The sequence below is a fragment of the Carassius gibelio genome, chromosome A11, assembly GCF_023724105.1.
Source record: "Carassius gibelio isolate Cgi1373 ecotype wild population from Czech Republic chromosome A11, carGib1.2-hapl.c, whole genome shotgun sequence".
NCBI lineage: Eukaryota > Metazoa > Chordata > Actinopteri > Cypriniformes > Cyprinidae > Carassius > Carassius gibelio.
In genome coordinates, this window is record NC_068381.1 from 17,799,013 (window position 1) to 17,815,040 (window position 16,028).

The 16,028-nt window shown below is 36.6% G+C and overlaps 1 protein-coding gene across 2 annotated transcripts; it reads left to right on the forward strand.

Moving 5' to 3' along the window:
- The first annotated feature begins 238 nt into the window (after positions 1–238).
- Positions 239–13,854, forward strand: LOC128022554 (CTD small phosphatase-like protein 3). 2 transcript variants are annotated; one of them, XM_052610227.1, is made up of 11 exons: positions 239–514; positions 6,657–6,768; positions 6,847–6,960; positions 8,285–8,396; positions 8,486–8,603; positions 8,814–8,900; positions 9,670–9,732; positions 10,226–10,305; positions 10,758–10,884; positions 10,991–11,086; positions 13,428–13,854. In XM_052610227.1, the coding sequence occupies exons 1-11, from the start codon at positions 413–415 to the stop codon at positions 13,491–13,493; spliced, it is 1,077 nt and encodes a 358-aa protein (XP_052466187.1). In that variant the 5' UTR covers positions 239–412; the 3' UTR covers positions 13,494–13,854. The 2 variants fall into 2 exon arrangements, with proteins under 2 accessions (XP_052466187.1, XP_052466188.1); XM_052610228.1 differs by having other exon boundaries at positions 8,288–8,396.
- Positions 13,855–16,028: the final 2,174 nt, after the last annotated feature.

The following is a 16,028-nucleotide window of genomic DNA, read 5'->3' on the forward strand; positions in this document are numbered from 1 at the left end:
TAGCATTGTCGCGTGTTGTATTCTATTATAGACCTTCCACTAAAAAAATTCATACCATACAAAGACTAGTTGTTTTTCGCCCTAATTTGACATTAATAAATTACTTTGCAGTCAAACGATGCTTTGCCATTATTGGTGCTTCAATAACTGTAAACACACTGTCAATGTGACTTCTGCGTAACGTCACGCCGTTGTTCTTCGAAGCTCCGCCCTCCGCATCGAGCGCGTGTTCTGATTGGCTAAAGCTCGGTTGTGTTTTTTTCATCAGTCTCTGGTTTAAACTAAAGTCAGTGTGGAACGACTGAATTCATGGAGATTAACGCGACGCTTGTACTAACATTACTACATCATTCCTGAGAGGTTAAAGTCCCTATGTCCGCTGAACACGTCTTTTAATCGGGGCTCCAGCAAAATGAGACTTCGGTCGAGAAATATTTTAAATGTAAACCCGACGACACCGTCCCGCCGCCGTCGAGCCGCTCCGGCGACACCGGGACCGCAGCTTCAGACACAGGTCAGACTTACTGTCATAAACACTACATATGGAAAGCAAACAAAGCTTGTGTGTGATTGAGCATGTGATTCCGTGTTGTGAATGTGATGATCTGATTCTGACAGGCCGTGTTAGCATGATGCTAACCGATTTAAAGCAAGAGATCCGGTGAGCGGAATTAAACAATTTTGCCTTATAAATGTTAATAAAATATCATTATTCGTCACTACTTATATATTGTTATTCATATGAATAACTATATTTTGCAATTCATGTATTTCTGGTAGGTTTCGTAATGCTGCTTCAGCTGATTGTGGGCGGGGCCAATGCTCGCCGTGTAGCCAATAAGATTTTAAGTGTTTTTGAATGGCATTTGAAAAGCCAATCAGGTTCTCTTTATATTGTCGCCGAAGAACCACATGGATCTTGTAGTTATTGTTGTTTATTAAAACATAAATTAAATTGAGATATTATATTTAAGATATCTGTAAGTAGGCATTTATTTGAAGATTATTTTTATTGCACACACCAGTGTTGAGTACTCGAGACTCGGACTCGGTCTTGGACTCGGTCTCGAGACCGTATTTTAATGGTCTCGGTCTTGTCATGGACTCGTGTGCATTTTGACTCGGTATTGACTCGGACTCGAACATATTAGGAATCGGACTTATGCCCGAGTCCACTCGAGTCCCAATCAAAATATTTCATGATTATTACTGTATGTTAATGTTTATTTAAATTGATGTATGATTGACACATCCAATGACTGGTGATTTTCTTTTGACGTGAGACGTTAGGCAAGCAACACAATGCGTGGCGTGTCTGTTTTTAATTCGGCTCCCATGTTAACAGGTTAGATCTTGCAGATTGCCTGCGTGAGACGCGCGGAAAACCCGTGCATGCTAGAAATAGAACCGACGCCTATTTTTCACGCGACACGCGTGCATGTTGGAAGCGTTTCCAGGCAAAATATACTAGGAAAATATGTTTATATGTCATTTTGTACACAAATACATATTAATTCATGACATTTGGATATTTGAAAGTCTATAGGTTGACATAAATTCAGATATAAATGTAATTTAAAAAATAAATTAATAATGATCGATTGTCAAATATTGCACCTGTCAAACATACTCTATTTTGCCGTCAATACTGTTGACGGTGTCCTATCAGTAGGTGTGTAAAAAAAAAAAAAAAAAGTTGATAGAAGACAAGAGCCTGGTTTTTTGGCGGCCTCCCTCTATGTCACCTACAGCCGCAGCAGCGCACCAAGCGCCGCGTGCAGGCACGCTTCTGGTGTGTAAAAACACAGAAAACGCGAAGCAGCCACCACGCTTCTGGCACGCAGCAGAGACGCCTAGCAGCCAGTGTGTCACCGGCCTTAAGTTACCCTCCTGCCATCCGCCTGTAGTGATCCCGCTTTCTAGAAAGCCACATTGCTACATTATTTCTCTCAACTGTGTTATTTTTACAAAGTAGGACAAAATGGTCACAGAAAAAAAACAAATATTGTTTAATTAAATTATATAGACTGACTGTCTCAACACTAAACATCTCCCCCCCAAAAAATGTCTGACAGAATGCATTGAATTTATATGGCATTTCATCCAGCTTTCTTCCCCTGGCACATACACACTTTTGGATGAAATTTTCCTGGACAGTCAGTCGGCTCTTGTGTGTATGCCCTCCGTAACTAAAAAAAACTTCGACTAGTGTGTATTTTACCCTGCATTAAAACGCACCATCCATTGAAATTAGCATTAGATTATCCGTTGCTGTTACAGAAAGTGATGAAATGGTAACTTTTGTCAGTCCCCGCTTCCTCTGCACCAGTAGAGAGAGTTTTTAGTTGGGGTGGATTGATCATGAGACCACATCGTGCTTGGTTGGGTAGCAGGATGGTCTCCTCACTTATTTTTTTGAAAAGTAATTATGCCCATCTGTAATCTTCACAGCATCTAAAGTGCACATAATCCAAGACATTGTAAGGATATTAGCAGTCATTAGTTAAGCTTCAAGGTTAAAAGTTATGTAAAAGCTGTTACAGTTGAACATTTACAGGTATAGTGGTACAGTAATGTTACTTGTACTAGAAGTGTTATGTAGAATTACAATATAGAGTCGTACAGTAATATTATGTGTACTAGAAAGGTTATATGGATGTGTATAGTGGTACAACGGTGTTGTGTGAAAATGAGCACTTAATATTGACAAGTAACACTTCATAATACTAATAAAATTACCTTTACACCACATACTATGTGGCCCTTTTAACGTTTATTGTTTCCACCAAACATGTGACATACTCTTGAAGATTTCTTTAGGTCTTGTCTCAGACCCAATCTCTCTGGTCTCGGTCTTGACTCGGACTCGACCCTTTCTGAACTCGGTCTTGACTCGGACTCGACCCTTTCTGAACTCGGTCTTGACTCGGACTCGACCCTTTCTGAACTCGGTCTTGACTCGGACTCGACCCTCTCTGGACTCGATCTGGACTCGGACTCGAATGAGCTGGTCTCGACTACAACACTGGCACACACACACACACACACACACATATATTTACGTATATAAATGTGTTTATATATATATATATATATATATATATATATTGTGTGTGTGTATGTATTTATATGTATATATGTATTTTTTTAAAGTCTCTTCTGGGAGTATTTTAGAACTTTATCACTGATTAAACTGAAAGATTGTTTATGATTTTTATCAGTACTTTTGTTTCTTGTATGTTTTTCTATAATGATTGTTTTTTAAGAATATGTTATTATTGTAAATGATGTATTGAAATTATATAGTTGTTGTTGCCATAAATCTAGCAATTGTTGTGGATGTAGAGTTAAAACTTGGGGTGGTAATTTAACGTGTTAGATTAATTATGGAGAAAAATAGTGCAATAAAATTATTAACGTATTTAACACACTTGCCCTGCCCCAGACCTTTGTGGATCATCTGCCATTTCATACAGTCGATTGATGACTAATATGAGGCAGAGCAACAACTTACTGCGTGATGGAGCCTAGAGAATATCCCTAAAATTCAAGATATGAGGCAAAATTCCCCTGTTTGAAATGTTATCTCGTAATTACATCAAACAGTTAAGAAATATGACATGAGAAGTAGGCTAAGTGCAAATGTGATACTCATCTCAACAGTTCATAAGAAGTTAATATTGTGTTATTTTAGACACAATGTTGTCTGTTTTGCTCTGTTTTGCCAACCAGAAGATAAAGACAAATCAGAACTGATCTTCCCCGAGCAACCCACAGGGGCTTTTAATTTCTGAATCGACGTTTTTAATTAATTGGGTGAACCATTTGGTGCATTGAACTATTGGCCATAGTCGCGTTGGATTTGAAGTGGCACACAGACCGATCGGTGTATGACATAAAAGTACAGCGAGAGTGATTCAAAAGCACAAGGAGTCGTCTGCTCTCTAAAGCTCTTGCGGTTCTTTGATGTCACACACAGATTGGTCTGAGGGTGATGAACCACTTCAAGTCGAACAAGCCTAATGATTCAATGAACCATTCATAAATCAGAATCAGAAACAGCTTTATTGCCAAGTATGCTTGCACATACAAGGAATTTGTTTTAGTGACATAAGCTTCCAGTACACCGAGACAACAACACACAGACAAAAAAAAGGAGAATTACAAATTGGCAAATAAAAAAAGTGTATAAAAAATTGTGCTATAAATGAAAATGGAATAGGATTAAGTGAGATGCAGGAATGTTCTAGGATGGAGGGTTAACAAATAAATATAAGAATATTGCACGTTTATAAGCATAAGTAGGGAATATTTAACTGTTCATGAGGTAGATTGCCTGGGGGAAGAAACTGTTCTTGTGCCTTGCTGTTCTGGTATTTGCGGCTCTGAGGCGCCGGCCAGATGGCAAAAGTTCAAAGATGGGGTGACTTGGATGTGAGGGATCCAGAGTGATTTTCTGAGCCCTTTTCCTCACTCTGGATGTATACAGTTCTTGAAGGGTGGGCAGAGGAGCACCAATAAGTAAAGAACCATTTACTTCACTCCTGAATGAATCAGCCATTTGAACGAATCCAATGAATTAATAAATGACTCGATGACTTAATCATTAAGACATGTACCACCACCTACTGGCAGTTTTAATTTATTATTTAGAGTATCATTTCATTAAAGGTCACGTTTTTTTCATGTTTTTTTTTAAGCTTTGTGTTTACAGTGTGCAAAATAACATGTTCATGTTTCGAGTGTAAAAAAACACAGTATTTTTTACACAATTCACCTATCTGTATACCGCAGTTTTCACTGTCATAAAAACGGGCTGATGACTTTCTTGTTCTATAAAGTCCCTCCTTCAGAAATACGTAACGAGTTCTGATTGAGCCAGCGGTTCCTGTGTTGTGATTCGACAGCAGCTGAGAGCAGGCTGCCCTCCTCGTAACGCGATTGGACTAGTTTTGAGAAGCAAGTGGGCAGGAGCATGTGCTGGAGATGTAATTATAATTACAGGAGCTTTTTTACTGACGAGATGCGCATGAAAATCACATTTGATTTTTTTGCACAGCCCTAACATCTAGTTAACAAAGCTAAACAGCGTTGCCCTTTGTGTAGTAAGTTACAGAAACTGTTAAACGCACCAACTTAAATAATAAAATACACTTACCGGTTGTGGTCCACAAACAACACCTTCTCCAGACAAAGAGGAAACTGCTTCATCTTTCAAGAATAATCTTTGTGCGAATCCGGCATTAAACTGATTGAGATTGAGGAAGCTGTCCTCAGCAAAATGTGCTGCACATAGTTTTACATGTGGATTATAATTTTCGGGGAACCGAGTTAAACATAAATTGTAACCATTAATCTCCAAGTACAGCGTCCCTGGGAAGCCCAGACAAAGATGATTGAAAATAACAGCGTTTCGACGACATGGTGACAAACACAAACGCACCTCTTCCTCCTCCTCCGTCAGAGTGCAACAAGACCACGCCCCCCTTTTTCATTGGTTAGTCAAAAAACTGTTTTAGTGACGTCATTACTGCAGGAACTAGAGGGCTGTAGTCCAAACGGGTCGTTCGTTGTAGGCGAATTGTGTTAAATCAAATATCTCTCTTGGCATTGAACTTTGAGCTTTAGAATTTTACAGATATTATTTATACTCTAACAACAACATTACACACTAACTAAAGTTTAAAACATGGGATCACGAAGAATGTGATCTTTAAAGAAATAATTTAATATTTTCATAGTAATAATTATAAAATTAAGAAAATTTAAAGTGGGGGTGAAATGCTCATTTTCACTCAATATCCTGTTAATCTTGAGTACATATAGAGTAGTACTGCATCCTTCATAACTCCAAAAAAGTCTTTAGTTTTATTATATTCATAAGAGAAAGATAGTCTGTACCGATTTTTCCCGGAAAAACACGACCGACTGGAGGCGTGACGTGTGGGCGGAGCTAAAGAATCATGGGCTCGAACCCGGGTCTCCAGCATGGGAGGCGGACGCACTAACAAGGAGGCAGAGATATTTTAGTTTTGCTCACCGCCTGCGGTTCCAACACACGATCGTGACACTTTTTCGTTGGGACTGCATTATCCTTAAGAAATAAACTATACGCAAATCCGTCGTCAAACTGGGCCTTGTGAACAAGCATCTTCGAAATGCAGGGAACAAACAAAAACACTTGCACAACTCCGTTGATGCTCTGTAAAAATAAACTCCATCCACTGGTCCCTTAATGCTGTTTTTTTTTTGGTAATCTGTGCAGGGTTGTCTTGCCCTGGCAACCAAAAACACACTTCTTTTGTGACTTTTCGCGACGCTCTCGCTCTGATCAGTGAAATGTCTGTGCTCAGCCTCGCTATACAGGAGCGCGCGCTTCCGGCAGAAGTGCCCTCAGGACCCATATAAGGAAATTCCGCTCTATCTAACGTCACACAGAGCCATACTCGAAAAAAAATCCTTCAAACGTACAACTTAATTTTTGAAACTTTGCACAACAATGACTTTAAATTATCTTTTCAGAGTAATTAGATTAATTAATCAGCACATAATGTAACTAGTTAGATTAAAAATTAAAAATGTAATTGCTTACCAGCCCTAGTCAAAACATAAATAAATAAAATAATAACTGCTTGTCTTCTTTGCTCTTGCTTTAGGATGAAGTAAAAGTTGTTGAAGACTGCTTCAGTCTGGACGCTGATGAAGTCCCAACAGCAGCCAAACGTCCACGAAGAAGGAGAAAAGCTTTACCTACTGTTGACAGAAAAGGTACATCAATTAATTTGACAAATGTTATTTAAGAGTTTATTAATGATGATATGGTTGTTGATATTGTTGTGTTTTTAGAGTTAGATTTCAAGACCCCAGTCAGTCACCTTCGGGACAGACGTTCCTCACTGAATCCTGCTGCTCGAAGCCTCTACTCTCCTGCAGCGCGTTTCCTCACGCCCCCAAGAGATGGTCAGTATATATATATCTATTCTGTCTGTTTTCTTTTTATTTATTATAAACTTTTTTTGAAAGCAAGCTTAGCTTACCCTTTTTACAAAAAAAGTGGAGTGTTCCTTTAAGGATTCATTAGTTTGAATATACATTGACCCAAAAAACTAACATAAAATCATAGTTGATAATTCTGGATACTTTATTTTTGACATAACATAACAGACCTTCAGACTTCTAAGCTGGCCAAAATTTACATATATATTAGGGCCGGGACTTTAACGCGTTAATTGAGATTAATTAATTACACAAGAAATAACGCGTTAACTAAGATTAATTAATTACAGAAAAAAAAATTCCCGCATTTTTAATAACTTATTTTTGCACCGCGGAACGTTTCTCACTGGATGAGTTTCGGCGGGACCGATTATACTGAAGCACCAACTAGCGTTCGCATATCACCACAGCACATCGAGCCTCAAGTATCACCTCAACGCAAAACATATAGCAGCTAGCGTGGACTTTACACTTTATGTTTAACTATGTATTATGTTGTTGGTGCAACTGGCAGTTTATGTTGAACTCTTTATTGTTTTGACCAAGGTTATTGAGAGTTGGACTTAGTATGTTATGGCCTCTGAAGCAACAGAGAGATGTTTTCTAATAGTCAGTGTTTCCAATGTTCTGAATGTAATTGACAGTATTGTGTTTTACTTAAAAAACACTTTACAGAAGGTTCCAGCACCTATAAGCTTCCTGAATTTCTGAAATGTAATATTTCTAAATTGTTTCTAAATATGCTATTGCTACACTTCATGGCAAAAATTGCACTGGTCTGCTAGACTTGGTTGAACAAAAATAAACAATATTTTGTTGCTTAAGCTTATGTATTCAGTCATTATTCAATGATATACTATAAATCCATGTGAAAAAAAATTACTTCTCACTGTTCTCAGGTCCAATATTTATCTGCGATTAAAATGCGATTAATTTCGATTCATTAATTACAAAGCCTCTAATTAATTAGATTAATTTTTTTTAATCGGCCCTAATATATATATATATATATATATATATATATATATATATATATATATATATATATATATATATATATATATATATATATATATATATATATATATATATATAGATATATATATATATATAGAAATTTAGGCTATATATAATGTGTGAATGTATGTATCTTATCATTAACAAAGCCTATCAAGTAATCAAAGATAAATTGCTAGATGTTAAAACATGCTAGCAATATGCTAATAGGGTTTGTGCTGTTGCTGGTTTTGGATTTCATGTGCATATGTAACAGCTGTTGCTTATTTAGTAGGTGAGCAACCAAACTCAGGTCCCATGTTCAGTCCCGAACACTGTGTGTTCGGTTACAGTGCTGCCAGCACTCTTTCAGAGGATGAAGAGAATGAAGAAGTGTTCAGCCCGTGAGTCTCTTCTATAAATGATTTCCTTTTTGTGCTCTTCAGAGTGATTGAGGAGGTTTAATTAGAAATCTTTCTGATTTCTTCCATAGTTTCACGTTTATTAAGAACATTCCAAATCGATCACAACAGTCCAGGCCCGTCTCAGCAGTGCGGGATATACCACCGAAGACGAGGAGCACACCTGCTGCTACCTTGGTGCTTGATTTGGTAAGTGACCTTGTTAAATACTTTGGTCAACTCAGAATGAATTTACACGCAGTTTGGTGACTTGAAATGAATTGCAGGGTCATTAATGCTGCCCCATTGAGAGATGCGTCATGTAAATGAAGTTGACTAGTGTTGACCATGTTCTGACTGATTGGATTGAGGTTTAGAGGGGACTTGTTTGTGATTATTTTTGTTTTTGTACTATTCTAGGATGAAACCCTCGTGTTCAGTTCACTCAATGTGATCCAAGATGCAGAATACACCTTTAATACCCACTTTCAAGATCACAAGTACATGGTTGGTAAAACTAGTAGTTAATGTTGAAAATTAATCATGCTGAAAAAAATGTTTGTATCTTCATGGGAACAAATTTGGGGGAATGTTGCATCACATCACTTTTTTTGTCAATGGATCCTCTGCAGTGGATGGGTGCCATCAGAATAAGTTCAAACAGCTGATAAAAACATCACAATAATCCACATGTCTCTAGTCAGTCAATGAATGTCTTGTGACACGAAAAGCTGCATGTTTATAAGAAGCAAATCCATCATTAAAGTGTTTCAACTGTAAATCATCACTTTTTGTTTGTCCATATTCTATAATATTGCTTTCAATAATGAAAAAGTCCATCCCCTGTTGTTCTTTCACATCCAAGTCCACCCACGTTTGTTTAGAACTGGACTGTTTTCACTTTTATATGGTGCATATTTCTCTCCTGATTCAGGTGAGAAATTTTCACCGGAGGAAGCAATATTATGGATAGAGAACTCATATTTTAGCTGGAAGCTATGGTTTGAAGTTAAAAATGTTCTCATGATACAAAAACACAGCATTTCACTTCAGAAGAGACTAATTAATGGACTAGAGTTGTGTGACGGCACCCATTCACTGTGTTCTGATGTTCTGAGGGTGAATAAACTTTAAGCAATTTTTAATTTCTGTATGTAACATTCCATTAAGCTTCTCATACATGTATTTGTTGGAATGGTGGTTAACGTCATGCAGCTGTCACGGAAAAAGTTTGCATTTGTGTTGCTTTTGTGATTCATCAAACATCTTTTCACAGGTCTATGTGATCATCAGACCACATGTCAAAGAGTTTCTGCAAGCCATGACCAAACATTTTGAGGTAATAATGTGAACATTACATTAAAACATTAAATGCCAGTTTCCACCAAGATTAATATTTGATGTGCTATGGATCTTAATTTAATTGGACAGTTAATGTGTCTGATATGGACCTTTGCATGCCAGCAGTGCAACAGATTGAAATGCATCAATGCTACCATTAAGATTTGGGCTTTTGGTCACATGCCTAGAGCTGCTTTTGTTACATAAAGCATAAAATAGTCTTATTTGATAAACAACACGTCAAAAATAACTCTGAAAACATGTAAATGACATTTATATTTTCCATGAAAATAGGGTCGTAAACTGAAAGGTGTTTCCACTTTTACATAAGTGCGACCTATTGTCAGAAAGTTTTCTTTTCTTTTCTTTTCACTCAAATGGTATGCAAAAACCAGAACAAATTTTTGTGCTGAACATTTGTGTTGGTGTGAATGATGCCAGTGAACAATTCTATTAATAAACCAGTTCTGATTTTTGTTTTTCTATTCCAGATGTTTGTTTACACCTCTGCAAAAAAGGATTATGCAGAAAAGATTGTAGATATATTGGACCCTAATAAAAAGCTGTTTAGGTGAGACATGTTGAAATGTTCCTGGAGATGATTCTTAGCTGGGCATCTGCAAATCTCTCATAACCTTCATAACATTTTTATTAACCTGAGAGCCAAATGATGGTCGAACTCAATGGTTCCCAACACTGGTCCTAGAGGCACCCCAACACTGCACATTTTGCATATCTTCTTTCTCTGACACAAATGTTAAGTGTTGGGGTGCCTCCAGGATCAGGGTTGGGAACCACTGGTCTAACTGACTACGAAACATCATCTGATCAAAAATGTCGCACGTCTTTCATGGTTCTTGATCTAAAATTAAAACCATTAAAAATTTTTTTACTTGAAATCCACCACTTCTCATTTTAATTTAGTACAACTAAAATGTGCTAAAATAAATCTTGCAGGTCACAAACTTCACTTTGAAGGAAGAATGAAACTGTAATGCGTTCTGTGGCGTTCTTGTTTTAAAGACATCGTTTGTATCAGGAAGATTGCGCCTGTGTGCTTGGACACTACATTAAAGACTTGACTGTTCTGGAGAGAGACCTGTCAAAGACGGTTATCCTGGACAACGCCCCCCACACCTTCCCATATCATGTATGCTTGTCCTTACCTTTTCTATGTAAAAAGGGTTTGTTAAACATCAAGTCTAACCAGCATATCAGTGACATGATCTTACTGGATCTGTGTTTGTTCTTTCTAGCTGATGAATATGATTCCCATAAAGAGCTGGATCGGAGATCAAGAGGACCGTGAGCTGCAAAAACTCATTCCATACATGGAGAAACTAGTGCATGCGGTGAGTATTTTTAGTCATTAACATCTATGCCATTCTTATTCTTTATATATATATATATATATATATATATATATATATATATATATATATATATATATATATATATATATATATCAGGACTTGAATTTCGTTGCGGGGATTGCGCATAATTCAATATATTTCAGGACTTTAATTTCGTTGCGGGGACTGGCCATAATTCAATATATTTCAGGACTTGAATTTCGTTGCGGGGATTGCGCATAATTCAATATATTTCAGCACTTGAATTTTGGTGCGGGGATTGCGCATAATTCTACTCATTCCCGCAGTTTCAACTTTTGTAACGTGGGAGATTCCTGCAAATATTTCAGCGTAAAAGTCACAATGGACAGATGACGGAATTAATCATTTGCACGTGCTTTTGAGTCTTAAAATTTTAAACATTCAAGTGCCCAATTCAGTACTTGCGTGCTCTTTTTGAGACCCCTTTCTGTGAGCTTACACCCAAAGCGGGCGCACATAGAGCCACACCTGAGAGTGCGGGACTACAGAAGGAAGTTGTGTTGCGCTTTATTACACCTAAATGGCCAAATACATTTTGATAATACTAAACACTGAGCAAGTTTACATGCACGTTCTTAAAGGAACACTCCACTCCAAATAGGATCCTTTTTCATCATGGGTGCAGCAGGCGCAGTGATATTACGCAGCACCTAAAACATGGTCCCGCTGGAATAAGAGTATAGTTCCTAGCCATATAGGCCTAGAAAATCGTAACTTTTCATTTTCCATCAGTATTAGTACACGATGTAACTACAGAAGAGTCAAGTTTTAGATAGGAGAAATGTTGAAACTCTTTGGTCATTTTTGAGCGAGATGCAAACGGTCTAATCAGATTCAATGATCTATGCTAAGCTAAGCTAAAAGTGCTACCACCAGACCCAGAGATCGGCTGAATGGATTTGAAAACGGTAAAACTCAACTGTTTAACTCTAGGGGAGTTGGGAAATCAGTCTATTTAAAAGAAAAAAAGTGGAGTGTTCCTTTAAGCAGATTATGCTTAACTAGCCGAAAACGCACTTGGTTTTCTTTTATCGTAGTAAGATCATAAACAGCGTCAGCATAAACTGGTCGACATTTAGTTTTTTGCTTCTTACTCTGATTTTGCACGGCATGTAAATGATGTAAATGCAAGAACCCGCTTTCTGACGGCTTACTGAAGTGCGCATGTGTGTTATGTGACAGATTTAAGGGAAATTATAAAAATGGGTTCTCATCTCGTTCAGCAGAAGTAGAAGTGGTTCAGTCACATGCTGCATTTATAACTGCATGAGAGGATAATATACGAGCTGCAAGTTTTCCGACATGTTGTAAGCTTAATTTAACATCACAATTGACAAATGTTTGTAATACTCTTGAGTCAGATACGCAAATGATTATATGTTGACATCGCTACTTGGAAATTACCTGATTTATTAATGAAGTTATGTAAACCCAGCTTACTTGTGTTATCAGTTTACCGGTGTGCATGTAAACGTGCTGACTGTCTGTATATAGGCTATTAAGTGAATGTTAACAGTTGAGAAACAAAACTTGTGTGTAACAGATCTGTGCATGGGTCTTAAAGAGACAGCAACCTAAATAAACCTGCTGCTGTCTGACATTGTTTATTTATACACTGAAAAATAACAGGTGTTAAACAGATTATTGAAACAGTTTCTGTGGTATTTCTGAACCTGAATATTACTGTTATACCTACCTGAAAAATTTAAAGCATAGTTATTTTTAGTTGTATCTTGTTATTGTATTTAATTGTGCCATTACTTGACATTTATCTGTTCTTATTTTATTATATTTATTGTTTTTTTTTTTTTTTTGTTCAAATAAACTTAATTCAGAGATTGAAATCTTAGTTCTTTTTAAGTATCTTCCTCACAATATAAATGAATCAACAACATTATAAATTGTAAAACACAAATACACTGGGTGTCGAAACATTAAGGTTGGTTGATTATAGTTTAAAAATGTCAAAACCAAAAAATACCCAACTCCCCCCTCAAAAAAAAAAAAATCCCCCATAAGAGCCACCTAACGAGGTGATTTCCTACCCAGTTCAAAAGGACATTTATTGAAACTAATAATGTAACTTATGAAGTACAGAGAACTGGCTAGATACTTCACAGTAACTGATATAAGAGTAAAATATGGGAAAGTCACATATATATATATATATATATATATATATAGAGAGAGAGAGAGAGAGAGAGAGAGAGAGAGAGAGAGAGAGAGAACTTACTCGTTTTAATTGCGTAAATATTAGTAATTTTTAGTAATGATTAACTTGTTTTTTGATTGTTTCTAGGATGACATCAGAAATGTTTTAAAGAAGAGAACCGATCACTTTCACAGGCTGCTTTCTGAAGACTAAACCCTGAATTAAGTGTAAATAAATGTAGAGCTATCCTTGTAAATGCAGTGAGATTCCCAGACATCATACTACATACAAGGCTGAAAGTGTAGTATGGTTTTATACTCTTGTATAATAAGAGTTTATTTGTATAGTCTTAACCGGTCAGCTGGTGTTCTGACCCGTTTTGAAGAATAGGACTAGAATCTTGCCTTTAATTTATTGATGAACCTTGATATGTTTGTACAGGTTTGTGCCATTGAAAGTGTTTGCACATTTCAGACTGATAAATTAATTTCAATATGTGTTGTACTCTATTGTGAAGCAATACAAAATACCAATGCCAAAGTTCAATTACCAATAAAAAAAAACATGATCTTTTTTTCTTTGGTCTGTAACTTGGTCTGTTTGTGTGTCAGACAAGGATAACACTTGAAATCGTTTAGTTTGCTAAGAAAATGTGTACTATGTTTTTTAAAGAAAGTCACGCCATGCACTACAAAAAAAACACACACAAAAAAAACAATCTTCCTCTTTTTGTTTTTTGTCTAACAAAAATATCTAAACATTCTTAAATCGAGATACATCACCTTGGAATGCAATTTGAACAGTTATGGATAATTCTGGCAATGTTCAGCAAAAAAACAGGTGCATAAGCTCATATCAAAGAGACCTACAACCAATCAAATCCAAAAACAAGATGCAAACCTCTGCTAGTTGAAATATAGAATATAATCTAGCGTGAAGTGAGATTTACAAGCTTTTTTTTATAGACAGGTTGGAAACGCCAAATTAGGTCAATGATTTTCAGCACAAGTGTTAAATCTGTTAAAAATGTGTAATAATTAATTCCAGTTAAATCACGTCCCAGGTTAAACTAAATCAAATTAGTATAACACGGTCACAATTTAACTAAAATGAAAGGAAGAATTTAATAGGTTGTGATAATAGATTTTTAATTTCTGAACACAATGGGTCTCATTCATGAAACATTCGTAAATATACGAGTAAATATGTGAGTGATTTACGCGTAAAGAGAACTTCCCGAAAACTCTTCTCCTGATTCAAAAATACTTCGTAAACGTCAGATGTGATAGTAAAATGTGTGTGTGTGTGTTAATGAATTCCAACCAGTCATAAACGGGACACGCGTACACGCTCATTCTCAATTACCATAAATCCTGCCCATTAAATCCGACTGACGACTATATATGGGCATCATATAATGACACCAAACGAAGGATTTCTTCTCAAAAGCGAGTGAAAAATAAAAATTTCTCAGCTGCAGAAATTGGAGTTTTATTATCAGAAGTTCATTCAAAATGCCACGTTTTATTTTCAAGCTAGTGGCGTATCAGGTCCTAAAATAAAGGAAGCTTGGCAGCATATTACAGATGCTGTTAATGGAGTTTCATCTGTTAATCGAACAGTCCCAGAAGTGAAAAGAAAACCGTATTTAATTACTATATATAATATATTTTTCAAAATGCTGTGTAAATATGTACCCGATTAAGGTGGATTAAAATGCAGCCGTATTAATGAGCAAAACGTTCAGACGTTAAACGCACTATTTACGCGTGGCTGGGAGCAGGTGCAGATTTATTTCGTACTAACTAACATTTGGAAAATACGAACATTTTAATGAATCCGAAATTTTACGCCAGAACCACTTTACTCACGATTTACACAAAAATGTGTTCTGCTCGTGTTTCATGAATGAGACCCAATATCTAGTTACTTATCCCTAAAGGGTATATAATGTGCTATTATAGAAGTGTATATGTTTTGCAAGAGTTCCTATTAATAGCTTAAAAGCATTAGAGCTATATCCGAAACCTACTTTTGCGAACTAGTCCTAGGATTTTCAACCAATCAGAACCAAACCAATTCATAAATATTCCCTGGACACTCAATATAAATAATTATCAAAAAAAAGTGGAAATTTCAATTCTTACGCGAAACAGTACGCCAAAAAGCGTCTATGCTAACGTTAGCCAAATGCTATTTTAACTATAACTCTTGAACGGAATGAGATATCTTCACCAAACTCGGTATACTTATGTATGAGCTCAATCTTTGGTCAAATCAAAAAAATTGCGCATCTCTGCCACTTGGGGGCGCTATAAGATAGAAAAAAACACATAAATTGCTATAACTAGGCAACCGTTGGCTCAATCGACTTGAAAATTGGTATGCAATGTCTTGGTCTGATGGGGCACAAGTACCTATGAGGACATTTGCATATCTCAAAAAAACATGGCCGCCATTGGCCAAACAATTTTAAGCACCTATTTGAAAGGGTTAACGGATGTTGATCGGAACGAAACTCGCTGGGTACGTTCGACTCATGAACCTTAAGGTCTGTAAGAATTTTGAAAGAAATCGGCCACTAGTTGGCGCTAACGAGTTTTATGGCTCTGTAATCACGTGGTGTTTCACATATCAACACAATATGCATATCATTTGATAGATCTCCTCGTAATGCACAACTTTGCCTCAAGAACCATTGCTGTCAATCAAATCGTTCAATTGTTATTCACAAATATGTTAAAAACC